Genomic DNA, 23,804 nt, shown 5'->3' on the forward strand with positions numbered 1-23,804 from the left:
ATCCAAGATTATAAAATGAGAGGTGTTTTTTTTTTTTAAGACACTTAGTATGTCAAGTCAGAACTTGACATAATAAGTATGTCATATCCTAGGGAAAGCTCTTTAGCAAGTAATACTCCCAAATCATCTCTACTTTTCAGGCTCTTAGAATGCATTAAATGTTTAAGAAGTTAAATGAATGTTCTCTACAGGATAGCAAGGACTTTTACTAAAGGAGATTACAAGGTTTCCCAAACTGGTATTATATTTAAGAATGTTCAACACTGGCCTTCCAAATGTACTTTAAGTACTATAAAGCTATAATAATTAAAGCTATACAGTATCAAGGAAAGTAAAGAGCACAATCAAACAATTACAAGTTCAGAAATAAACTGAAGTATCTGGAGATTTTGTAGACAACGTAGCTTTTTAAATCAAAAGGGAAAAGATAGATTATTTAATAAATTTTATTGGGACAACAAACAACTTGTTCAGTCGCGAAGTCGTGACCGACTCTACAGCCCCATGGACTGCAGCATGCCAGGCTTCACTGTCCTTCACTATCTCCTGGAGTTTGCTCCAATTCATGTCCACTGAGTCAGTGATGCTATCTGACAATCTCATCCTCTGCCACCCTCAAACTAGACAACTGGGGGAGAAAAAGATAGATTCACTCATTCAGTAAGTGGAGGGCCTATCACTTGCAAGCACTGGTGCCAGATACTGAAAATAAGAACAAGGGAAAAAACTGCACACTCCATCACCCTCAAGGAGCTCCCAGTCAAGGGAAAACAGAAAGTCATTAATAACAACAAAAATGAATGTAAAATCACAACTCCAATAAATTCCACAACTAATTCCCTTTTCACTTGGTTTAAACCAAAATGCATTACAGATGAAGCAAAGATCTAAATTTAAAAACAAAACCATAAAAAGTACTTGAAGAAAACATGGGTAAATATTTTCACAAGATTAGGATAAGAAAGAAAACGAGAAGCCAGAAAGTATAAAACATAAAAATCTAATGTACTGTAAAATGTGAACATGAAAATATTTGTATTTTACAGTAAAAAAAAAAATACACATACGTACACACTGTCAAGACAAACACAGAAACATCAGTATCAGTTCAATCGCTCAGTTGTGTCTGACTCTTTGCGACCCCATGGACTGCATCACGCCAGGCTTCCCTGTCCATCACCAAATCCCAGAGCTTGCTCAAACTCATGTCCACCGAGTCGGTGATATTGTCCCCTTCTCCTCCTGCCTTCAATCTTTCCCAGCATCAGGGTCTTACAGGTAACTAATTTCCCTAATATTCAAAAAGTTATGCACATTTTCTTTAAATATTTATTTTCATTTATTTATCTGGCTGCTGCAGGTCTTAGTTGCAGCACATGGGATCTAGTTCCCTGAGCAGGGATCAAACCTGGGAGAACTCTCTACCTTGAGCGCTCAGAGTCTTAGCCACTGGACCACCAGGGAAGCCCAGCTATGCACATTAATGGGAAAAAGCCAAAAAGCCCAACAGAAAACTAACCAAAGGATACAAAAAATTCCAAGAAAAAATATGAATAGCAAATAGACAAATGATAGTCAAATTTAGTAATAATAAATAACTCTTACAAACTAAGATGACATTTTCTCACCTGTTAGACTCACTCCCTAAAAAGTGGCTGGTTGCCAGGGTTTAAAGAGGATAGAAGCAGCACTTCATACGCACTCTCCACTGAGTGAATTAGCTTGGCCTTTCTTGGAGGGCAATTTGGCAACACTAGTAAAATGTCAAGCACTCATACTTCGACTTGGGCACTCCACCTCTAGTGACTTATTCTATTAAATTGCTGAGCAAATGAAGAACTTAGTTTCTAACGTTGTATATGTCATAATGGAAAAGAACACACAACTTTTGGGAAGTTTACTCTAGTATAAAACTCTTGATTTTTAAAAACTAAACTAAATCTGAGATATGAGTCTTCTGGAAAATAAATAATCCAAACAAATGGAATAGAAAAGAAACACTAGTACACATACACAACTATAAATGTGCAGAAACTGTTAAGTGACATATAATTTATATCAAAAAAAAAAGCTGGAAACAACCCTAAACCTATCAATAGGATACTACTTAAATATAGTACATCCATAAAATGGAATACTCTGCAGCCATTAAAAAAGATTGTGTCTAAGACAAAATGCACTGACATGACAAGATGCGGGAGATATTAACTTAAAAAGTGAGTAGCAAAACCACTATATATAAAATAAACAACAAAGACATGCTGTACAGCACAGGGAACTATAGTCAGTAGTTTGTAATAACCTATAATGGAAAAGAATCTGGAAAAGGATAAATACATACATTACTAAATCCCTCTGCTATATACCTGAAACTAACACCACAGGTAAATGAACTACACTGCAATGTAAAAGACAGAAAATCCAAGGTAAGAAAACACAGGCAGTGCATGCTCTGACATCAGTCCCAGCAGTATTTTTTGAATATGTGTTTTCAGGCAAACGACATACTCGGTAAGGGGTTAATATCCAAAATATACAAAAACTCATACAGAGCAACAGAAAGAAAACAAACAACCCAACTTAAAAATGGGCAGAGGACCTGAATAGAAATTTTTCCAAAGCAGACATACAGATGGCCAACAGGTACATGAGAAGATGCTCAATGTCGCTTATCATCACGGAAATGAAAAACAAAATCTCAGTGAGATTTCACTTCACACCTGTCAAAATGGCACAACAAAAAAAACACAAAAAATATTAATGACAAGTGCTAATGGGGATGGGAAGAAAAGGGAATCCTCATTAGCTGTTTATGGGGACATAAATGATACAGTCACTATGAAAAATAGTATGGAGATTTCTCAAAAAAATTAAGAGAGAACTCTACCATATGATCTGGCAATTCCACTTCTGGGTACTTATTTATCCAAAGAAAACAAAACCACTAGTTAGAAAAGATATAGGCACCTTTCTGTTCACTGCAGCATTATTTACAATAGCCAAGATATAGAAGCAACCTGAGTGCCCATCAACAGATGAGTGGAAAAAGACACAGTGTGTATATATATATATAGGAATATTAGTATTCAGCTAAAGGAAAGAAGGAAATACTGCTGTTTACAACATGGATAGACCAGAAGGTATTATGCCAAGTGAAATAAGACAGAGAAAGATAAGTACTATATGATTTCACTTATGCATGGAATCTAAAACCTAAAACAAATAAACATAACAAAACAGAAACAGACTCATAGATACAGAGAACAAATAGGTGGTTGCCAGAGAGGTAAAGGAGTAAGGCAAGAAGACAAATAGGTGAAGGAGATCAAGAGGTACAAGCTTCCTGCTGCAAAATAAATGAGTCAAGAGTATGTAACGTACAGTGTGGGAAATACTGTCTGTCAATAATTATATAATACCTTTTGTATGGTGACAGATCTTACCTACACTTACGGTGATCATTTTGATACTATAGTAATAATGAGTCACTATGCTGTAGAACAAGAATTAACATGGTATTGTAGGTCAATTATATTAATACTTCAAAAACAAACTCACAGAAAAAGACATCAGACTTGTGATTAGCAGAGGTGGGGGTAGGGAGAGGAGGAACTGGGTGAAGGAAGTCAAAAGCTAGAAACTTCAAGTACAAGAAAAGTAAGTACTATGGATGTAATGTATAACATGATAAATATAACTAACACTGCTATATGTTACATATGAAAGCTATTAAGAGAGTATATCTTAAATGAGCCTTAGGAAGCATTACTACAAACAAATCCAGTGGAGGTGACGGAATTCCAGCTGAGCTATTTCAAATCCTAAAAGATGATGCTGTTAAAGTGCTGCACTCATTATACCAGCAAATTTGGAAAACTAAGCAGTGGCCACAGAACTGGAAAAAGTCAGTTTTCATTTCAATCCCAAAGAAAGGCAATGCCAAAGAAATGCTCAAACTACCTTACAGTTGCACTCCTTTCACATGCTAGCAAAGTAATGCTCAAAGTCCTTCAAGCTAAGCATCACTGGTAAATAAACCAAGAACTTTCAGATGTACAAGCTAGATTTAGAAAAGGCAGAGGAATCAGAGATCAAATTGCCAACATACGCTGGATCATAGAAAAACCAAGGGAATTTCAAAAAAACATCTACTTCTGCTTCATTGACTATGCTAAAGCCTTTGACTGTGTGAATCACAGCAAACTGTGGAATATTCTTAATGAGATGGGAATACCAGACCACCTTATCTGCCTCCTGAGAACCTGTATGAAGGACAAGAAGCAATAGTTAGAAATGGACACGAAACAATGGACTGGTTCAAAACTGGGAAAGGAGTGCATCAAGGCTGTCTACTGTCACCCTGCATATTTAACTTCTATGCAGACCACATTGTGCAAAACGCTGGGCTGGATGAATCACAAGCTGGAATCAAGACTGCCAGGAGAAATTTTAACAACCTCAGATATGCAGATACCACCACTCTAATGGTAGAAATTGAAGAGCAACTAGATGAAGGCAAAAGATGAGACTGAAAAAGTTGGCTTAAAACTCAACATTTAAGAAATGAAGATCATGGTATCCAGTCCTATCATTTCATGGCAAATAGACAGGGAAAATGTGGAAACAGTGGCAGATTTCATTTTCTTGGGCTCCAAAATCACTGCAGACAGTGACTGCAGCCACAAAATTAAAAGACACTTGCTCCTTGGAAGAATCAGTTCAGTCACTCAGTCATGTCTGACTCTTTGAGACCCCATGGACTGCAGCACACCATTCTTCCCTGTCCATCACCAACTCCCAGAGCTTATTCGAACCCATGTCCATCGAGTCGGTGATGCCATCCAACTATCTCATCCTCTGTCGTCCCCTTCTCCTCCTGCCTTCAATCTTTCCCAGCATCAGGGTCTTTTCAAATGAGTCAGTTCTTCGCATTAGGTGGCCAAAGTACTGGAGCGTCAGCTTCAGCATCAGTCCTTCCAAAGAATATTCAGAACTGATTTCCTTCAGGATGGACTGGTTTGATCTCCTTGCAGTACAAAGGACTCTCAAGAGTCTTCTCTAGAACCAACAGTTCAAAAGCATCAATTCTTTGGTGCTCAGCTTTCTTTATAGTCCAACTCTCACATCCATACATGACTACTGGAAAAACCATAGCTTTGACTAGACGGACCTTGGCTGGCACAGTAATGCCAATGCTTTCTAATATGCTATCTAGGCTGGTCATAGCTTTTCTTCCAAGGAGCAAGTGTCTTTTAATTTCATGGCTGCAGTCACCATATGCAGTGATTTTGGAGCCCAAGAAAATAAAGTCTCTCACTGTTTCCATTGTTTCCCCATCTATTTGCCATGGAGTGATGGGACAGGATGCCATGATCTTAGTTTTTTGAATGTTGAGTTTTAAGCCAGTTTTTTCACTCTTCTCTTTCACTTTCATCAAGAGGCTCTTCAGTTCCTCATCACTTTCTGCCACAAGGGTGGTGTCATCTGCATATCTGAGGTTACTGATATTTCTCCTAACAATCTTGATTCCAGCTTGTGCTTCATTCAGCACAGCATTTTGAATGATGTACTCTGCATATAAGTTAAATAAGCAGGGTGACAATATACAGCCTTGACATACTCCTTTCTCAATTTGGAACCAGTCTGTTGTTCCATATCCGGTTCTAACTGTTGCTTCTTGACCTGCATACAGATTTCTCAGGAGGCAGGTAGGGTGGTCTGGTATTCCCATCTCTTTCAGAATTTTCCACAGTTTGCTGTGATCTACAAAGGCTTTGGCGCAATCAATAAAGCAGAAATAGATGTTTTTCTGGAACTCTCTTGCTTTTTCTATGATCCAACGGATATTTGGAAGGATAGCTATGACAAAAAAAGCAGAGACATCACTTTGCCAACAAAGGTCCGTATAGTCAAAGCTACAGTTTCTCCAGTAGTCATGTATGGATTCGAGAGTGGGACTATCAAGAAGGCTGAGCACTGAAGAATTGATGCTTTTGAACTGTGGTGTTGGAGAACACTCTTGAGAGCCCCTTGGACAGCAAGGAGATCAAACCAGTCAATCCTAAAAGAAATCAACCCTGAAAATTCACTGGAACGACTGGTACTGAAGCTGAAGCTCTAATACTCTGGCCACCTGATGTGAAAAGCTTACTCATTGGAAAAGACCCTGATGCTGGGGAAATTTGAGAGTGGGAAGAGAAGAGGGCAACAGACAATGAGATGGTTGGATGGCATCACTGACTCAACGGACATGAGTTCAAGCGAATTCTGGGAGATAGTGAAGGACAAGGAAGCCTAACGTGCTGCAGTTCATGGGGTCACAAAGTGTTGGACACAATTTACGACTGAACAACAATATCCTGAGAGAAAGGATTTCACAGGGAAAAAAGTTTCCATTTCCTTAACTTTATTTTTCTTTAACTTTTTAAATCTATATGAGATGATGGATGTTCGCTAAACTCATTGTGGTAATCATTTCACTAGGTACGTAAATCAATTATGCTGTTTACCTTAAATTTACACAGCAATGCATGTCCTTTAAATCTCAATAAAACTGTAACACTAAGTAAAAATTAAAAATAAGCAGCAGAGTATGTGGCATGATCCCTTTTCAATGAAAAACATAAAATTCTAATATATGAGTAGAAAAAATCAGGTTATAAAATGTGAACAATGTTCTCTCTAGAGAGAAGGAATGTTCACTTTAGACATTATACATTTTGGGTAGAGTCTGATTATTTCATAAGACATGTATATCAGAGAGATACAAAGATTTTTTTTAAGAGACTCTGAGGCTGGGACTTCCCTGGAGGCCCAGTGGGTAAGACTCTGTGCGTCCACTGCAGGGGGCATGGCTATCCCTCGTCAGGGAACTAAGATCCCACACGCCCTGAAACCGGAGAAAGAAAAAAGAGAGTACCATACCAAAGTGAGAAAATGGTTCAGAATGAACACAAACACATTCATAATAGAACACACAATTTCAGAGTTAGAATAACTTTACAAATAAAGAAACAAGAACATCAAAATTTTAAACTTTTGTGCTGCAAACAAAACCATCACGAAAGTGAAAAGACAACCTATGAGATGGGAAAGGATATCTGCATGTCATATATCTGATAAAGGACTTGTATCCAGAATATATAGACGTCTTACAACTCAACAATAAAAAGACAAATAACCCAACTAAAAGATGGGCAAGGAATCTAAACAGACCCTTCAAAGATCTACAAATGGTCACTCAGCACATAAAAAGATGCCCAACACTAGGAGTCACAAGAGAAATGCAAATCAAAAACCACAAGGAGCAACCACTTCACAGTGGATGATTAGATCAAAAGGAAAGAAAATAACAAGTTTCAGTCTGCATGTGGAAAAACTGGAAGCTTCATACACGCCTACTAGGAATGCAAAATGGTGCACCCATTTTAGAAAACAGTTTGGCAATTCCTCAAAAAGATAAACATGGAATGTTTATGATGCAGAAATTCCACTTCTTGGGCATATATGTCCAAGAGAAATGAAAACATATGTCCACACAAAAATTTGTACACAGATGTTCATAACAGCACTGTTCATATTAGTCAAAAAGTGGAAAAATGCAAATGCCATCAATTCATGAATGTACAGAATGCAATATATTTGTACAATGGAATATCATTCAGCCATAAAAAGGAAGGAAATTCTGACATATGCTACAACATAGATGAAACTTGAAGACATGTTATATGAAAGCAGCTAGACACAAAAGGCCATATGTGATAAGATTCTATTTCTATGACATGTCCAGAATGGGAAAATCTATAGAAACTGATTAGTGATTGATTAGAGCACGGGGAGAGAGGTTGAAGACATGAACAGTGACTACTAATGGGTGGCTTCTTCTAAGGGGAATGAACATGTTCTAGAATGGCTTGTGATGATGGTTACACAACTTTGTGAATAGGCTAAAAGCAATGAACTGGGTGAACTGTACAGCGTGTGAATTATACCTCAATAAAGCCATAGAAAACATAGATACATTAAAAAGAAAGTGGAAGCCCCATGAGGTTAAGTGATGTGCCGAAAGAAAACTGCCGAGCTAGTAAAACCTGAAACTGGAAACACACGGGCTGACTCCCGGAGCAGTGGGCAGCGTCCTTACTGCAACTGACTGGCCAAAAAGGTTCCCCCGAAGAGTGGGAAAAGCAGAAAATGCTGCTACTAGCATAAGGAAAGGAAGAGAAGGTTAGGTCACACAACTGAAATGTTGCTTTCAAATTTTAATGTGACTCCAAAATGGGTTCTTGGCCTAAAAAAATCTAACAGCCACTGATAGAAGAGGTTGTGACTCAGTATAACAGCGCCCCTTTTACTAGGAGCTCAATTAGAGCAGGGCACGGGATGCAGCTGCTGGCTGAAAAGGAAGAAGGAAAATGAGATCAGAAGAGGCACGAGAGGCTGAAATCACCGGCCACTCTTCTGCATATGTCAAAGAGGTTAGTGAGTAACAATGCTTCAAACAAGTTTTATTCGAGGGGTGGGGGGCGGGCAGAGGGGCTATAAAATCCTATACAGAGATCCGAAAGTATCATCTGAAATTTGAATTACCTCCCCGAATTACTATACACATATAAGATATTTAGGTATAATGAACAGGGTCTCTCTGCAGCTGACTTGGACACAAAGATCATTGCTGGAATACAACTGCCCCATTTGACAAGAATAACAATATCACTGTTGATGTAGAAATGGAAAGTAAGCCAAGAACATACCATCTCTAAAAACATTATTTCAAGGGTTTAAAAAAAGAAAAATGAGCTACCAAAAAAAAAAAAAAAATCATCTATTGTCAGAACATTGCTTATGCAACATTAGAACATTCTGACGGAAAGGACAACAGGAGGCAGGAAGCAGAAAGAAAGAAGAAATCCTGCAGGTGCCCAACTAATCCTAACAAGAAACAGCTCTGAGCCTGCCTTCCACAATAACAATCTTGTTCCCGTGGTACATGAACCAAGATTTCTCTCGCCAGGAACAGAAAACAACCGACTACATGAAAATGTCAGCTTGTTCCATGGAACACTACACTGGCAGCGAACAGATACAAAGCTTTCAAACGACAAAGTTTTGGCTGTTTCCTCACCAAATTTTTAACATCGCTGGCCCATAGTCAGATTCAGTCCAGTTTATGCAAACTCTTAACACAAGTGGACAAAAATACCATGCTGCAGAATACACTATAAATAAAAGATTCTATAAAATATCTTGTCCTCAGATTTCTAACAATTTGGCTCATTTATAATTATAAAATTTGTATAGAAGCTCTCTTAACCCACCACCATCTCTCAACCAACCTGAAAAAAATAACTGATGCTTCCCCTTCCCTCTGTAAAATAACAAGCCCCAGCAATGCAAACCAGACTCAAATTAATAGCCACTCATTCTAATCCTGGATATTTTTCCTGCTCCCATCCATTAGGTTGCATGCTTACCAAGAATTAATTGTTTTTTTCCCAAATCTATTTATACCAGTTGCTCTTGTTATTACAGCTATGCAATTTAATTAGCTATATAAACTGATGAGAAACCCAGGAGAAAAAAAAGACATGCTTCTTTGAAAATTAGGCTGAATGTTTAAAATGACTTGGTAAAGTCACATTACATGTGGATGCATGGATGTTCAGTTGCTAAGTCATGTCCAACTCTTTGCAACTCCATGGACTGCAACACAGCAGGCTTCCCTGCCCTTCACTGTCTCTCGGAGTTTGCTCTAACTCCATTAAGTCGATGATGCCATCCAACCATCTCATCCTCTGTCGCTTCCTTCTGTTCTCAATCTTCCCCAGCATCACGGTCTTTTCCAATAAATCAGCTCTTTACATCAGGTGGCCAAAGTACTAGAGCTTCAGCATCAATCCTTTCAATGAATATTCAGGGTTGAATCCCTTTAGGATTGACTGGTTTGATCTCCTTGCTCTCCAAGGGACTCTCACGAGTCTTCTCCAGCACCACAGTTCAAAAGCATCAATTCTTCAACACTCAGCCTTCTTTATGGTTCAACTCTCACATCTGTACATGACTACTGGAAAAATCATAGCTTTGACTACCTGGTCCCTTATCAGTAAAGTGATGTCTCTGCTTTTTAATACACTGTCTAGGTTTGTCATAGCTTTTCTTCCAAGGAGAAAACATCTTTTAATTTCATGGCTGCAGTCACCATCTGCAGAGATTCTGGAGTTCAGAAAATAAAGTCTGTCACTTTTTCCATTGTTTCCCCATTTCTTAGTCATGAAGTGATAGGACCGGATGCCATAATCTTTGTTTCTTGAATGTTGAGTTTTAAGCCAGCTTTTTCATTCTCCTCTTTCACATTCATCAAGAGGCTCTTTAGTTCCTTTTCACTTTCTGTCATTAGAGTGGTGTCATCTGCATATCTGAAGCTGTTGACATTTCTCCTGGTAATCTTGATTCCAGGTTGTGATTCATCCATCCCGGCAATTCACACTATGTACTCCACATAGAAGTTAAATAGAAGATACACAGCCTTGATGTACTCCTTTCCCAATTTTGAACCAGTCCATTGTTCGTTCCATGTCTAGTTGTTGCTTCTTGAGCTGCATACAGGTTTCTCAAAAGGCAGGTAAGGTGCTCTGGTATTCCCATCTCTTTAAGAATTTTCCAGTTTGTTGTGATCCACACAGTCATAGGCTTTAGCGTAGTCAATGAAGCAGAAGCAGATGTTTTTCTGGAACTCTCTTGCCTTTTCTATGAGCCAACAGATCTTGGCAATTTGATCTCTGGTTCCTCTGCCCTTTCTAAATCCAGCTTGTACATCCGGAAGTTCTCAGTTCACGTACTGTCAAAGCCTAGCTTGAAGGATTTTGAGCATTACCTTGTTTTTTTTAAGTGCAACAAATGTAAAAGATGGGGACAAGAGGGAGAGAGAATCAAAAACTCAAGAAAGAGTATATGTTCAAAATGCTTCACAAAATGCCTTTAAATTGCTACTCTGCTTTTAACAAGCAAAACAAAACTGGAAATCATAAATGATGAACTATGGGTATGTTTAACACAAATAAGATGGCAGAACTCTAATCAAGATATCAATATACAGAGAAAGGCCTACGCAAAAGATTAGCAAACATGTTTCTTAGACAAACTGCAAAAATAAAAGAGGGGAAATCTATAAAGTAAAATAAATAATTCTTTTTAAAAATATAAAACTTAAGGGACATCAATCAATTATAAAGTATGGACTTTATTTAGACCCTGATTCAAATAAACAAGTACTGTTAACAAAGAAAAAAAACCAAATGTGTGTGTATATAGTGAAGTCGCTCAGTCGTGTCCGACTCTTTGCAACCCCATGGACTGTAGCCTAACCAGGTTCCTCTGTCCATGAGATTTTCCAGGCAAGAATACTGGAGTGGGTTGCTATTGTATATATATGACAATCAGAGAAATTTTAACACTAATTTGATACTTAATGACATCAGGGAATTATCGTTAATTGTTTTAGGTAGGATTATAGTACTAGGGTTATGTTTTTTTGAAAAAGAATCCTCTTCTATTTAGAGATACATGCCAAAACATTTACAGATGAAATAAGATTCTGGGAATTGCTTCAAAATAAACTAGGGAGAAAAGAGAGGCTGGAAGTGATATGTGCGAAAGACTGACCATGAGGTGATTAACTGCTTTTAGTGGGTGGTAGGTTAATGAGGGGTTCATCATATGATTCTTTTTACTTTTGCTTACATTTGAAATTTTCCATAATGAACACTTTTTTAAAAAGACTAGTGGATTAATGCATATTTATATTTTAAATTAAAATAAAATATTAAAAGTATATATGTATCATTATTTCTGACTTCTCTGCTTCATTCATTTCTTTCCCCTAATTAAGAAAATCATAACCCAAACTTATTGTATTAAAGGCCTTCTATTGGAAATAAAAGGGCATATTGTCAGATGCCCAAAATACAGCAGTGGGTACACCCAAACACTGTAAGAACAATAGTCCATATGGCCCAATTACCATTGAAAACCTCTTAAATAACACATAAAATACAGTAAGTACAACAAATCCAGACATAATAAGACTGGTGCATCACCACATTTATTCACATAATTATTTCCTTTATAATTTCCTTTATCAGCTTCTTACCATTAAAAAAAAAAAAAAAAGAGGAGCAATTTACAATTTTCATCAATCTCAGAAATTATCCCTCTGGTCTACCAAAAAAGTTATTTAAAAATCAAAGATTCAGGTAATCAGAATCTGTTTCTCATCAACCTTTCTTCTTGCCTTCAACAGCTCCTCCAATTTAAGTTTATACCTCTTTGTGAAAGATCAGGAGAGAATGATGATTCACAAAAAACAACTTAAAAGATTAGAGTCACACTTTTTCCTTCCTCAGCCAGGTCTGGTTCAGAACACCAACCAGGCAGTAGCTCCAGCCCTCTTCATCTATCGCCCAAGGTTTACAGGTGCAGCAGGGAGTAACAGCCCTGCCTTCCAAGAAAACAAATGCAGAAGAGGAGACAATAAAGAAAAAAAAACTTCTGGTGGGCTAACCCTGGCTCAGCCTTTCTGGAAAGCAATGTGCCAGTATACGTATCAGGTGTCTTAAAAGCATGTGTATTCTCTCACCAATAATTTCACATCCAACGATCTATCTTGAGCAAAAAGCAGAAATGCATCAAAGATTCATACACAAAAATGGTCACCACAGCAAATTTCTAACAGTGAAAAACTGGGAAGAACCTTAAAATATGAAAAAGGTCAAAAAATAACAGCGATCGTACAATGGCAAAGGTCCGTATACAAAGGTCCTTCTAGTCAAAGCTGTGGTTTTTCCAGTAGTCATGTACGGATGTGGGAACTGGACCACAAAGAAGGCTGAGCACTGAAGAACTGATGCTTTCAAACTGTGGTACTAGAGAAGACTCACTGGAAGGACTGATGCTGAAGCTGAAGAAGCTCCAATACTTTGGCCACTTGATGCAAAGAGCCGACTCACGGGTAAAGACCCTGATGCTGGGAAAGATTGAGAGCAGCAGGAGGAGGGAGTGACAGAGGATGAGATGGTTGGATGACATCATCAACTCAATGGACATGAGTTTGAGCAAATTCCAGGAGATGGTGAAGGACAGGGAAGCCTGGTGTGCTGCAGTCCATGAGGTCGAAAAGAGTTGGACACAACTGAGAGACTGAACGACCACAACGATACAATGGCAAAGTACACATCCATTAAAACTGATGTTTACAAATAGTTTCGAATGATGAGAAAATATCTATAATGATAAGGGGGAGGAATAAAATAGAGTATCAGTATGATCCTAATTATATACTGCAAAAAATTAATAACTATTGCCTGTGGGTGACAGGATGATGGGTGATTTTTTTCCTTCTGCTTCTTTATAAGTTTCCCCAATTATAACTGGAAAAAAAATAGAGCAAGGTGGTAGAAGAGAGCCCGTAATAATAAGCAATTGGGTTGAAATAAGACAATTTACACTCCAGACCTCTTGTAGCCCACCTCTATCAGGTCTGAGCTGCAAGCATTCAACTGTTCCTTTAACTGAACACTTTGCCCACTCCGAGAAGAATAACACTTATCCTCCTGTCTTCTAGTATCAGTAGTTGCTACTTTTTGCCTATAGATAACACAAAAAATACTACAAACATCATATATTAATGCATATATATGGAATCTAGGAAGACTATATGGATGAACCCATCTGCAGGGCAGCCATGGAGAAGCAGACATAGAGAAAAGTCTTATGGACACGGGCAGCGGGGAGGAAGGAGAGGGTGGGACAAAGGTGCGGATACACTCCCATATGTAAAACAGATAACAAATGGGAATTTGCTGTATGACTCAGGGAACTCAAACCAGGGCTCTGTGACAACCCACAGCGATGGGAAGGGATGGGAGCTGGGAGGGAGGTTCAAAAGGGAGGGGACATATATATATCAATGGCTGACTCATGTTGATGTATTTTGAAAGTCGCTCAGTCATGTCCAACTCTTTGTGACCCCATGGACTTATACAGTCCATGGAATTCTCTAGGCCAGAATACTGGAGTGGGAAGCCTTTCCCTTCTCCAGGGGATCTTCCCAAACCAGGGAGCGAACTCAAGTCTCCCACATGACAGGCGGATTCTTTACCAGCTGAGCCACAAGGGGAGCCCAAGAATACTAGAGGGGGTAGCTGATCCCTTCTCCAGTGGATCTTCCCAACCCAGGAAACAAACCGGGGTCTCCTACATTGCAGGTGGATTCTTTACCAGCTGAGCTATCAGGGAAGCCCAGCGGTGACGCACGGCAGAGGCCAACACAACGTAGTGAAGCAACTGTCCTTCAATTCAAAATAAATAAATTTATTTTTTTAAATACTACTTGAATTAATTCATTAAAGGTAAGGCCCAATAAAAGTGACTCCCTGAAATTAAGGACCAGGGACAGAAAAATACTAGTTGCTTTAATCAGATCACTTAGTATAAAGAACAAGTGGGAGCCCCAGCAAACAGTATGAAGTTACTTCAGGAAATGCCAGCAGTAGAAGACAGACAGGTGGGTCTGCAAAGAAAAGCTCCAAGGCAGAAGAGGAAAAACAAGGCGCTGGCTGACTACACTGACTGCACCCATGGGACCTTCTCAAGGCAGCAACCCACGGGGAGCCTGGGTATGAAAGAACTTCCCCCTCAAAATAAGGGACTTGAATTTAAATTGCAGGATTTAGTGAAATTATACTGAACTTATTAATAATGAAAGTTTGAAATATGCCAAAAATAACTTGCCCAGAAAGGTGGTAAAATCTCTTTACCTAGAGATTTGTGAGAAAAAAGTAGAAAATTACTTTCCTTTAACATCTTAATTGGAGATAGAAAATTTCAGTAATAAAACTCGAAGATGCATTAAGAGTATTAAAAAAATTAAGTCAGATCTCTCTCTTTTTTTTAATCCTTACATTTATTCCCTAAATGAATATTTACCAGCATCATAGTAGGCACTGGACATACAGCAGCAAACAGCAACTTAAAATGCCTGCCCCCCTCATGGAGGTGACATTCAGTTATCACAGTGTGTGTGCCTCCTAACAAGCCCTAAAAGTTAGGTATTTTCTTCTTTTAATTTTTAAGTAAAATGATTTTTAGAAATTTCAAGCATGTGGCAACACTGCCAGAAAACAAAGAGCACCTAGCATTTGGACTGATCGAGAGAAGCCCTTAATAAATATTAGCCACAAAACTAACAACACTGTGTGCATGAGGCACTGGGGTGGCAGGAAGACAACTTCGCTACATACAAGCCTGCACCTTTTGAATTTTGTGCCATATATCATTCATTCCTAGTTTTTGATAAACAATTTTTCAAAAGTTTATTGGCTGGATGGATGGAATGAATTAAATGAAAATCTTCTTCTCCAAAACTTAAGTCTCAAGAAATGTGCTAAGGTAGCCTAAAATTTTGCATTCAAGTTTTCTGCAGAGAGCAAAGAGAAGTAAAGCATACTACTGGTAAGTACAGACTGAAACTAGCTGAAACTAGGCAGAAATTTGAGGATTTCTCAGAAATTCCAAACCAAAACCTAAATATAGTTTAAGATAACTGGCCAAAAGTATCCAACTGAGTGAGCCCAGCCTACACAGTGGAGCTTAAACAGGCAATGGGTTTGAGTCTCCTTCCTTTTCAGTTTCTGGGAAACGAGGCTGAGTATTTGCAATCTGATTCCTAAGTCTCTGAGACAGTAAATTCTGAGATGAAATACTTACCAGTGTGGCTAAAGATTCCTGGTCTACCGTGGATCACATACCTCCTAAACAGAAATATGTTCCTAACATAACTATACCACAGTTCATCCAACAGTTTTGTCCTCAGCTGACGGAATTTTTAACTCTAAATAGATCCAAAAGAAACTCTTTCAAGCTAATACATCCAAAACCATTGAGGGCTTCTCAAAGACACTGCCAAAGCCATTTATTTAACAAGTATTTATTACCTTGGAACAAAAGTCCATGAGAGTGTATCTAATTTTCATCCTCTAGATGTTATCAGTTATCCATAGACAGTATGACTATACTATTATGCCAGAAGGGACCAGTCTGCTCACTGTTAGAAAGGAGAAGGCAGGGACTCACCTGATGGGTGAGATCATTCACATGTGGAACAGGCCAGCGCTTTCGGATCAGAAATTAGAACCATGTAAGGGCAGCTCTACATAAAGGGTCCTCTTTGCCTCACCTATATCATCAATGTATGTATCCTGGTAACTAGTTCTCTTCATGAGTTATAAGATGGCACCATCCCCTGGAAACTGGTAGTGATCTGGTAAATAGAGAGTCCATCTAAGAAAGGTACCTTCAAAGACAGACCAGACCAACCCAACACAGCAAAAGTATAATTACTCATATTCCCTGGGTGTGAGCTAGATATAGCGGCAAAAGAAAACTATATAAGGCAGACTGTGTTTATGCTTTTTCTGTGCTTCTTTACTCTCTTTTCACTTCTCCAGCATTTGTTAAGTCTTTACTGAATTTGTTACAATACTGTTTCTATGTCTACTGGTTGTGAGGTATGTGGGATCCCAGCTCCCTGACCAGGAACTGAACCCACATCTCCTGTGTCTCCTGCACGGCAGGTGGATTCTTTACTGGCTGAGCAAAGTCTGAGATTCTAAATTTCTGTTAATTTCATCTTTCCAGACTCTGAAAAAAAGAGTTGGAATAGAACATCTCTAAGATCTTTTTTAGTGCTCCCCAAATCGACAACTATTTGTTAGCTGATCATGTTTACTTTGTATGTTAAATGTATGCCATTCTCTTATAGTGTGAAAGAACAGAAGTTGTTAAAATTTAACACCTCCCCTATCTGAAGAAATGAATCAGGAGAAGCTGTTTTACCTTAAGCCAGAAAATATCCAAAATGAGGTTTTTAAGACATAAGTTAGATAACGTCAGTGCTCTGCCTTGATATCCCCTGAGGTCAATCCCTTATTTCCTACCCAATTCCATAAAATGGCCTGTAAGACCCGTATGATCTGGCCCCTATCTAACCTTCTGATCTCAAGTCCTCACCATCCCTTCTGTCACTGACTAAGCTCTTAGGCATCCTGACCTTGAGCCTAAACTTTAGACAAACCAAGTTCATTTCTACCCAAACGCCACTGCACCTGCCAATCCTTCTTCCTAATCTTCCCAAGCTGGCTCTTTCTCATTATTCAGGTGATCAGCTCAAATATCACCACCCTGGAAAGGCCTTCCCTGACACTCGATCTGAAGCAGCACCCTGCCCCAGACACTCTCTAGCCCATTTACTTTTTTCATAGTATTTGTCACCATATAAAGTTATTTGTTTACATGCTTCTCATCTGTCTCCTCCCATTAGAAAATAAGTTCCAAGAAGGCAACAGCTTTTTTCTCTCTCATTCATGGGGTATTCAAGAGCCAGAGTAGAACCTGGCACAAAATTTGCATTCAGTAAATACCTGCTGAATGAATGAATGGATAACAGAAAAGTTCCATTACTATGCAGAGAGGTTTTAGGTGTTTTTTAGACTTACAGAGACACTGGTAGAAAGAACGCATATCTTTTTCATTCCAGAGCATCCATTTTGTTCTCTTTTATGCCACGAACTAGAAAACATTAGCCAGACTGATGCCTGGAAAATGAAAACAGCACTTCTGGCACAGAAATAACTAGTCTGGGCACCTCTGGCTTGAGCCAGATCTCTGACTTTCTAGGGAGCTGGCACCAAAGTCAAAATGTTAAACAGCTTTGATGCTGAAAGTGGAATGCTGGTATTCTGACTCTGGAGAAACTAGTCCAAATCATTCTTAGCTCTTCACAAAGTTTCAACAAATCTCTATCAAAATGAAGTAAGTCATCTTTTAACAGTCATTTCTAGATTATCCAGAGATGGAACTATTCTCCTTCAAATGTAACTAATATTCATCTTTAATTTCAATTTCTTTTTGACATAATTCTCTTTTCTATTTACTCATGAATCTTGTTTTCAGCCTTCTAACGAGCACAAGTATCATCCTTAGAGTAAAAACAATACTATTAGCCCGCTTTGAGTTGTTCTTCTCATGGAAATGAGTGCGCTAAACCGCAAGGCACACAAATGTGTCCTGGCTGATCAGTATTTGGAATGGGGTCATGGGGCAAAATGTTTTCTCTGCGTAATATCTAAAGTTAAGAATCCTGACCTTGGCCTTCTAAGCAGCACACTCTGCACCCAAGTGCAAATGTGTCCTTAGGCTTGTAGGAATATTTCTTCACACTCTCCATGAAATTTTAGGAGTTCTCTGGAGAAAACACTGCAAACTCTGCTCTGTCACCAATGTGACAAAGTGTAGCTATACAAACACCCTGAGTATTCAAGGCAAACCAAATAAAAGCCAGTATTAGTCACAGTTTTCATTAGACAAGTCTCATAAGTGTTTGAAAAATTTAATGGGAAATTATGTTTTAAATGTCAATTTCACGAAATTAGCCCGAAGTCCACAGGAATTAAATCTACTCTCTCAAAGAGGCACCTGAAATAATAGCAAACTATTTTTTTTACCCTGAAATCACATCATCAGGATAACATCTACCTACACAAAACAAATGACACGTGCACTCATGAACTGTTCCAAAAGGGGTAAAGAGCAAACAAAGGGAACTATATGTTACTCATCTTTGTTCCAACAGTATCTGATGGTGATGATGAAGACGGTGATGACATCTACCACATGCCTACTAGGTGCCAGGCTCATTTGTTTCTCAAAGTTTCACATATGTTATTTTATTTAATCTTCATAACACCCTAATTTGTGAGCAAAGTATTGATACTATTGTCATCGCATTTTATACATGAAGAAATCTAAGCACAGACAGGTTAAATTACAGTAACCTACCAGGCTCCTCCAACCATGGGATTCTCCAGGCAAGAATACTGGAGTGGGTTGTCATTTCCTTCTCCAGGGGATCTTCCTGACCCAGGGATGGAACCCGGGTCTCCCACCTTGCAGGCAGATGCTTTAACCTCTGCGCCACCAGGGAAGCCCATTAAGTAGCAGAAGATCCAAACCCAGCCAGTCCCATCCAAAGCTCAAGTTCTTCCCACAAACCAATAAACACGCAAGTGATGTACACTTATTAAAATGCAGTTTTAAAGTATCTGACCAATGGCTTTTATAGTCATGAATACTTTCTTTTTAATGCATACAAAATATACCTACTCTTTGTTCCCATTCATCCAGCCAGTGAAGGTATAATTAGGCACAGGCAACCCACTATAAACAACTGACAGTAGAAAGTCTTTTTTTTTTTAATCTTCTAAATATTTCATAGTGTCCTACCAAAAGAAGAGGACCGGAGAATCTCAAACCGAGGCTCCTCCACAAAAGGGAACTCAAAGAAGGTGGGACAAAGACAGCCAGGGTGAGCTGCTGACCAAAGTATGTCACAGACGCACATTCTCTCCTGGTAACGGCTCTGCAGTGGCGCTGTAAGCACTGCAGTGCTGCCAATATTAAGTCTGAGCTCATGAATGCCGTGCTGCAAAAGTCACCAACAACAGGACAGGAAAATATTTCCCGTTCTCTACTTGTTTTATTCATCCCAGGGTCCTGATCTAGGAGGTTAGAGAGTTAACAAAATTTGGGAAAGGGCCAGCTTTACCACTTATTGTTGGACGGAGCATGGTAGCTTGGTCAAAAAATAAAGTTTACTTTAGCCTCTTAGTCTGTGGAAGAGGTAGTGTGTGTAAGAAAAGATGACCATAAATATTTCTCTAATGTTCAGAAAACACCTACTACCTAACCTCTTTCAACCAACACAAATATCATCTGAATTACCTGAGTCTGATGGTTATACGAAAAACCCAGACCATTCAGTGGCTGACAGGGAGCATAAAGGGAAAAAAAAAAAAAAAAATCACATACCTCTAAAGACAAAATGAACAAATGAACAAAAAGATACATTCTGAAAACAGAAGAGGGAAAAAAAATAGGTGAAAATAGGTGACTCTCTTTGGTCCCAAGTTACCTGACTGCAGAAGTAAGATAGACGCTGCAGTGCACAGGAGAAAATCTCTCTACCTGAGTAACTGAACAGCAGCTTCTGCAGCTGCCAATACCCAGGCACCTTCCTCGCCATTATATAACCCAACCCTGGCCTTAATAGGCCATCACACCGTATGTCAACAGTTGTTAGACACATCTGAGCTGCAAGCATCTGAGAAACCTTTCCAAAGTGGACTCAGATAAGCAAGAAGCAGGCCAAAATATGTTCATCATTTACCCAGAGCACATGACAACTCCTTGTGAATTAAGCTTCACGAGTGTCGGCAGAGTAATTTAAGCAGCGAAAGAGAGGGTGCCTGTAACTAGGAAATTGCACACTGCTACAGAAACACAAATGAGTGCTGGTGTGGTCCCGTCACACATGCAACTCATTGTCCAAGCCATTTCAGCCTCATTCAAGATTTTGAATATTTCCATACATAGGAATTGCATAACTGCTGACCACAAATGATCAAAGATAAAAACCAACATAAACAGTGACACCCGTTTATAAACAAGCTGATGTTTAAAATGCTGCAGTCCTAAAGGATACCAACAACTTAGAGAAAAACTTAGACACACACACACACTGGAAAATTAGAAAGCGGGCAGACCAGCCATAATTAGCCACCGGCTTTGCTGACTACTGAAGATAGAAATGTCTCCATTATGTATAAAGCCAAGAATCAACTGTTTGCAATTACATTTACAAAAACATTGAACCCTCTGTCCCAGATTTTTTTAATCATTATTTTGGTGTATCCAAGGGCTGGGCGATACAGAATTCTTTAAATCATAGATACCATAAACCAGGCAGCCAATTAAGTTCACAGAGTCCATCCCCCAGAGGTCAGAGCAAAATAATCACAGAAGCCCAAGTGATTACTTAGGTGGGAGGGGGAGGGTGTGGAAAGGGAAATACCAAAACAAGGAATGAGGCTGGAACAATTAGAGCTGTTTGTAAACATAAATTTGTCTGGGCTAACTGTAAACACAATAGGAAACACTCGGAGGGACAGGGATGCACCAGAGTCTTAGTTCAGCCTACTCCGTGTCAGGGTCTGAGGGTATCATCAGGAAACCTTGGACTCTGGTATCTCATTCAGCTCAGACCTGCAGACTTGAGGCCCTCTGATAAAAACTGGAGAAAAAAAAAAAAAGGCTGAAGGGGGCCCCCCCAAGAGGAAGTGAAACTGACCAATCAATTTTCCACAGCCACCCACCCACCCCACAACCCTGGTAAGAAGGGCCCTTTAGAGTCTGACAGAAAAGAGGGAAAAAGGAACTTCGGGTAGTGAGAGGGAGAGAAGGCAGAGATAAGTCACTGCCTTCTGAAAATAAGAGATTGCCATACAAGCGAAAACAAGGACCAAAGACTGGGCTGAGGAGGTGAGGGGAATTGATGTGGCTTTGGTAGGAAGCAGCAGCAGCTGTAAGGGTTCTTCATCGAGCTGAGGGAAACACAAATTGCAGTTTTAAATATAATGAATGACTTCACCGAAAGTGTTCATTCAAGTGAGAGATGGAGCAAAGAAAGAAATCTGAAGTATAAATGGGTTCTGGGAGTCCTATCCAAACCAAGCAGTTCCTCCTGGTGTCTTCGATGTCAAGACTCCCAATGAAGAAGGCCACAGGAAAGAACTAACCGTATTTCCTCCAAAAACGAATTTTGTAGGTAAAATTTTAAACGTGTACGATATGGCTTCCTAATTGACCTTGCCAATTTCACCACCACTGCTCCACAAATCCCTTGGGAACCAAAGGGCCCAATGAGTGTCCAGATTCTTCACACACCTCCCCAGTCTCCAGGCCCCCTCCTCACCAATGACAGCCCACCCTGGGTTCTGTAAACTGTATGGTTCTGGACCCTCCAACAACTAAATATAACCAGCAATCCAGCTCTCCCAAATTGTTTAACCCCTGATTACCTAGGGCCAACACAAAGCAGGGGTACCCCTGGGTCTCTGTTCCCTGACGCCTTTCCTGTGGAAAAGCAAAGTAATTTTTTTCCTCCTTAATTTCCCCATTTTTTTCATCGCCTCCTCCAATAATCTTGTCTGTCCTCTGTCTCTCATTCCCACCATTTAGAAGTCTTGGGAGACCAAATGCTGACTGGTGCTGCTGTCATAAGGTACCAGGTCCCTCATACCTCGCAGTACCTTGTACCCCCTCTCAAGACCCCAGCCATCCTTCTTCCCCTCAAAAGCCCACCTGTGTCAGTTTCACCCTTGTTTCCCCCATCCTCCTGGTCCACGTTTCCTATCCCCCTGCCCTCATTCCCGCAGGATTTCCTAATTTCTGGTTTCGAAGGCTTTTTAGCTTACTGTCTCCTGGCTCCGGGAGAGTTCCAAATGTCTTCTTTCTCATCACCCCTGCTACGACCCTCCGCACAGCCCGGGGAGCCCCCCGCCCATCCCCGGCTCCCTAGTTCCCCAGGTCCCGGCGCTCGGTGGCTGCTCTGCGCCTCCTCCGCTGTGCAGTTACCCTCTCCCGGGCCCCCCGGTGCCCCCCGCCTCCTGCTCTCCCTCTCCTCACTCTTGCCCGATAACCCCCTACCCGCTTCCCCGGTCCCCAACGCACTCCCGAGCCCCGCTCGCGGCGCCGACCCCTCCACCTCGGTGTCGCGGGGCTCCCTTTCCCCCGCCACACTCGGACGGTCCCGGGCCGCGCAGCCCCGCCGCCCCCCGGTCCCGCCGCGCCACTACCTTGGCCTTAGTGACGAGGTGCGTGGCCCGCTTGACCACCGCGAAGTTGCCCTTGCCGATGGTGCGGTCGATCTCGTAGTAGCCGATGCGGGCAGGCACCGGCCCGCGGGAGGCCGGGGCTGGGGGACGCGGCGGGCCAGCCGCCGGGGGGACAGCAGCGGGGGCGGCCGGGGGTCCCGGGGCGGGCGGAGGCAGCAGGCGGCCGGCCGGCCCGGCTCCCCCCGCTCCGGCCCCGGCAGCCCCGCCAGCTCCGCTCGCCGCCGCCGCCGCCATCTTGTTGTGCAGTGAAACCTCCGGGGCCGCGGGGAGCCGGCCGGGGGGGGAGAGGGGGCGGGGGGGGGCGGGAAAAGAGGTGGGGGGGCGGCGGACGTCACTCCAGGAGGCGGAGCGCCCGCGCCGCCGGGGCCGGGAGCCATGGCAACCTGTCGTCACGTGCCGACGCGCGTCACTGCCCGGAGCCATAGCAACCATGACCTCACCGGCTAGCTCGACCTTCCCGCGTGGGCCGGGTTCCTCCCGCGCCGGCTCCCGGGTGCCCCCCTCCGGGGAGGAGACAGTGGGTACCGCAAGTGTGCCAGCCAGTTCCAAGCCATTGCAGCGTTGCCCAAGTCGGGGGGTGCTTGTGCCTGACCCAAAACCTGCCCTCGATCCTCCCAGGAACTGCTAATGTCACCCCCTACTGTGACCTCTGTCCCAGTTCGGCAGTCACCCAGCCTCCTTTAAAGCAAAGTATTTCCTCCTCATCAAAAATATTAGCACTGTCCCACTTTAGCCCTTGAGGCCCCAAAGGCAGGAACAGCTACACTACTGAAGCTACTGTAACCAAGTCGGTAGCGAGGCAAGGGAATTCTTCAGTAAAATTCCTTCCTCTTACAACCTGGTACAACCAATCTAATTGTCACCGAATGTAGAAAATAGGGAAAGTAAGATTTGCGTGTCCAAGGGCGGAGAAACCAGCCCAAACACGCATTTCAGTCATTGGGTGGGTGAGGGCCAGAGCAGGGACGTCATTTTCCTTCCTCCCACCCCTTCTCTGAACAATTCTATAGCTAGATCATT

The 23,804-nt window shown here is 41.1% G+C and overlaps 1 protein-coding gene across 10 annotated transcripts in view; it reads right to left on the bottom strand.

The window, feature by feature from the left end:
* SIK3 (SIK family kinase 3) overlaps positions 1–23,040 on the bottom strand; it is a 265,973-nt gene extending 242,933 nt beyond the window's left edge. For all 10 annotated transcript variants that reach the window (XM_060399704.1, XM_027979227.2, XM_027979225.2 and 7 more), the window contains exon 1: positions 22,746–23,040. In XM_060399704.1, coding sequence (XP_060255687.1) covers positions 22,746–23,018 — 273 coding nt within the window. In that variant the 5' untranslated portion in view covers positions 23,019–23,040. The remainder of the gene's footprint in view (positions 1–22,745) is intronic.
* Positions 23,041–23,804: the final 764 nt, after the last annotated feature.

This window comes from Ovis aries, chromosome 15 (assembly GCF_016772045.2).
Source record: "Ovis aries strain OAR_USU_Benz2616 breed Rambouillet chromosome 15, ARS-UI_Ramb_v3.0, whole genome shotgun sequence".
NCBI lineage: Eukaryota > Metazoa > Chordata > Mammalia > Artiodactyla > Bovidae > Ovis > Ovis aries.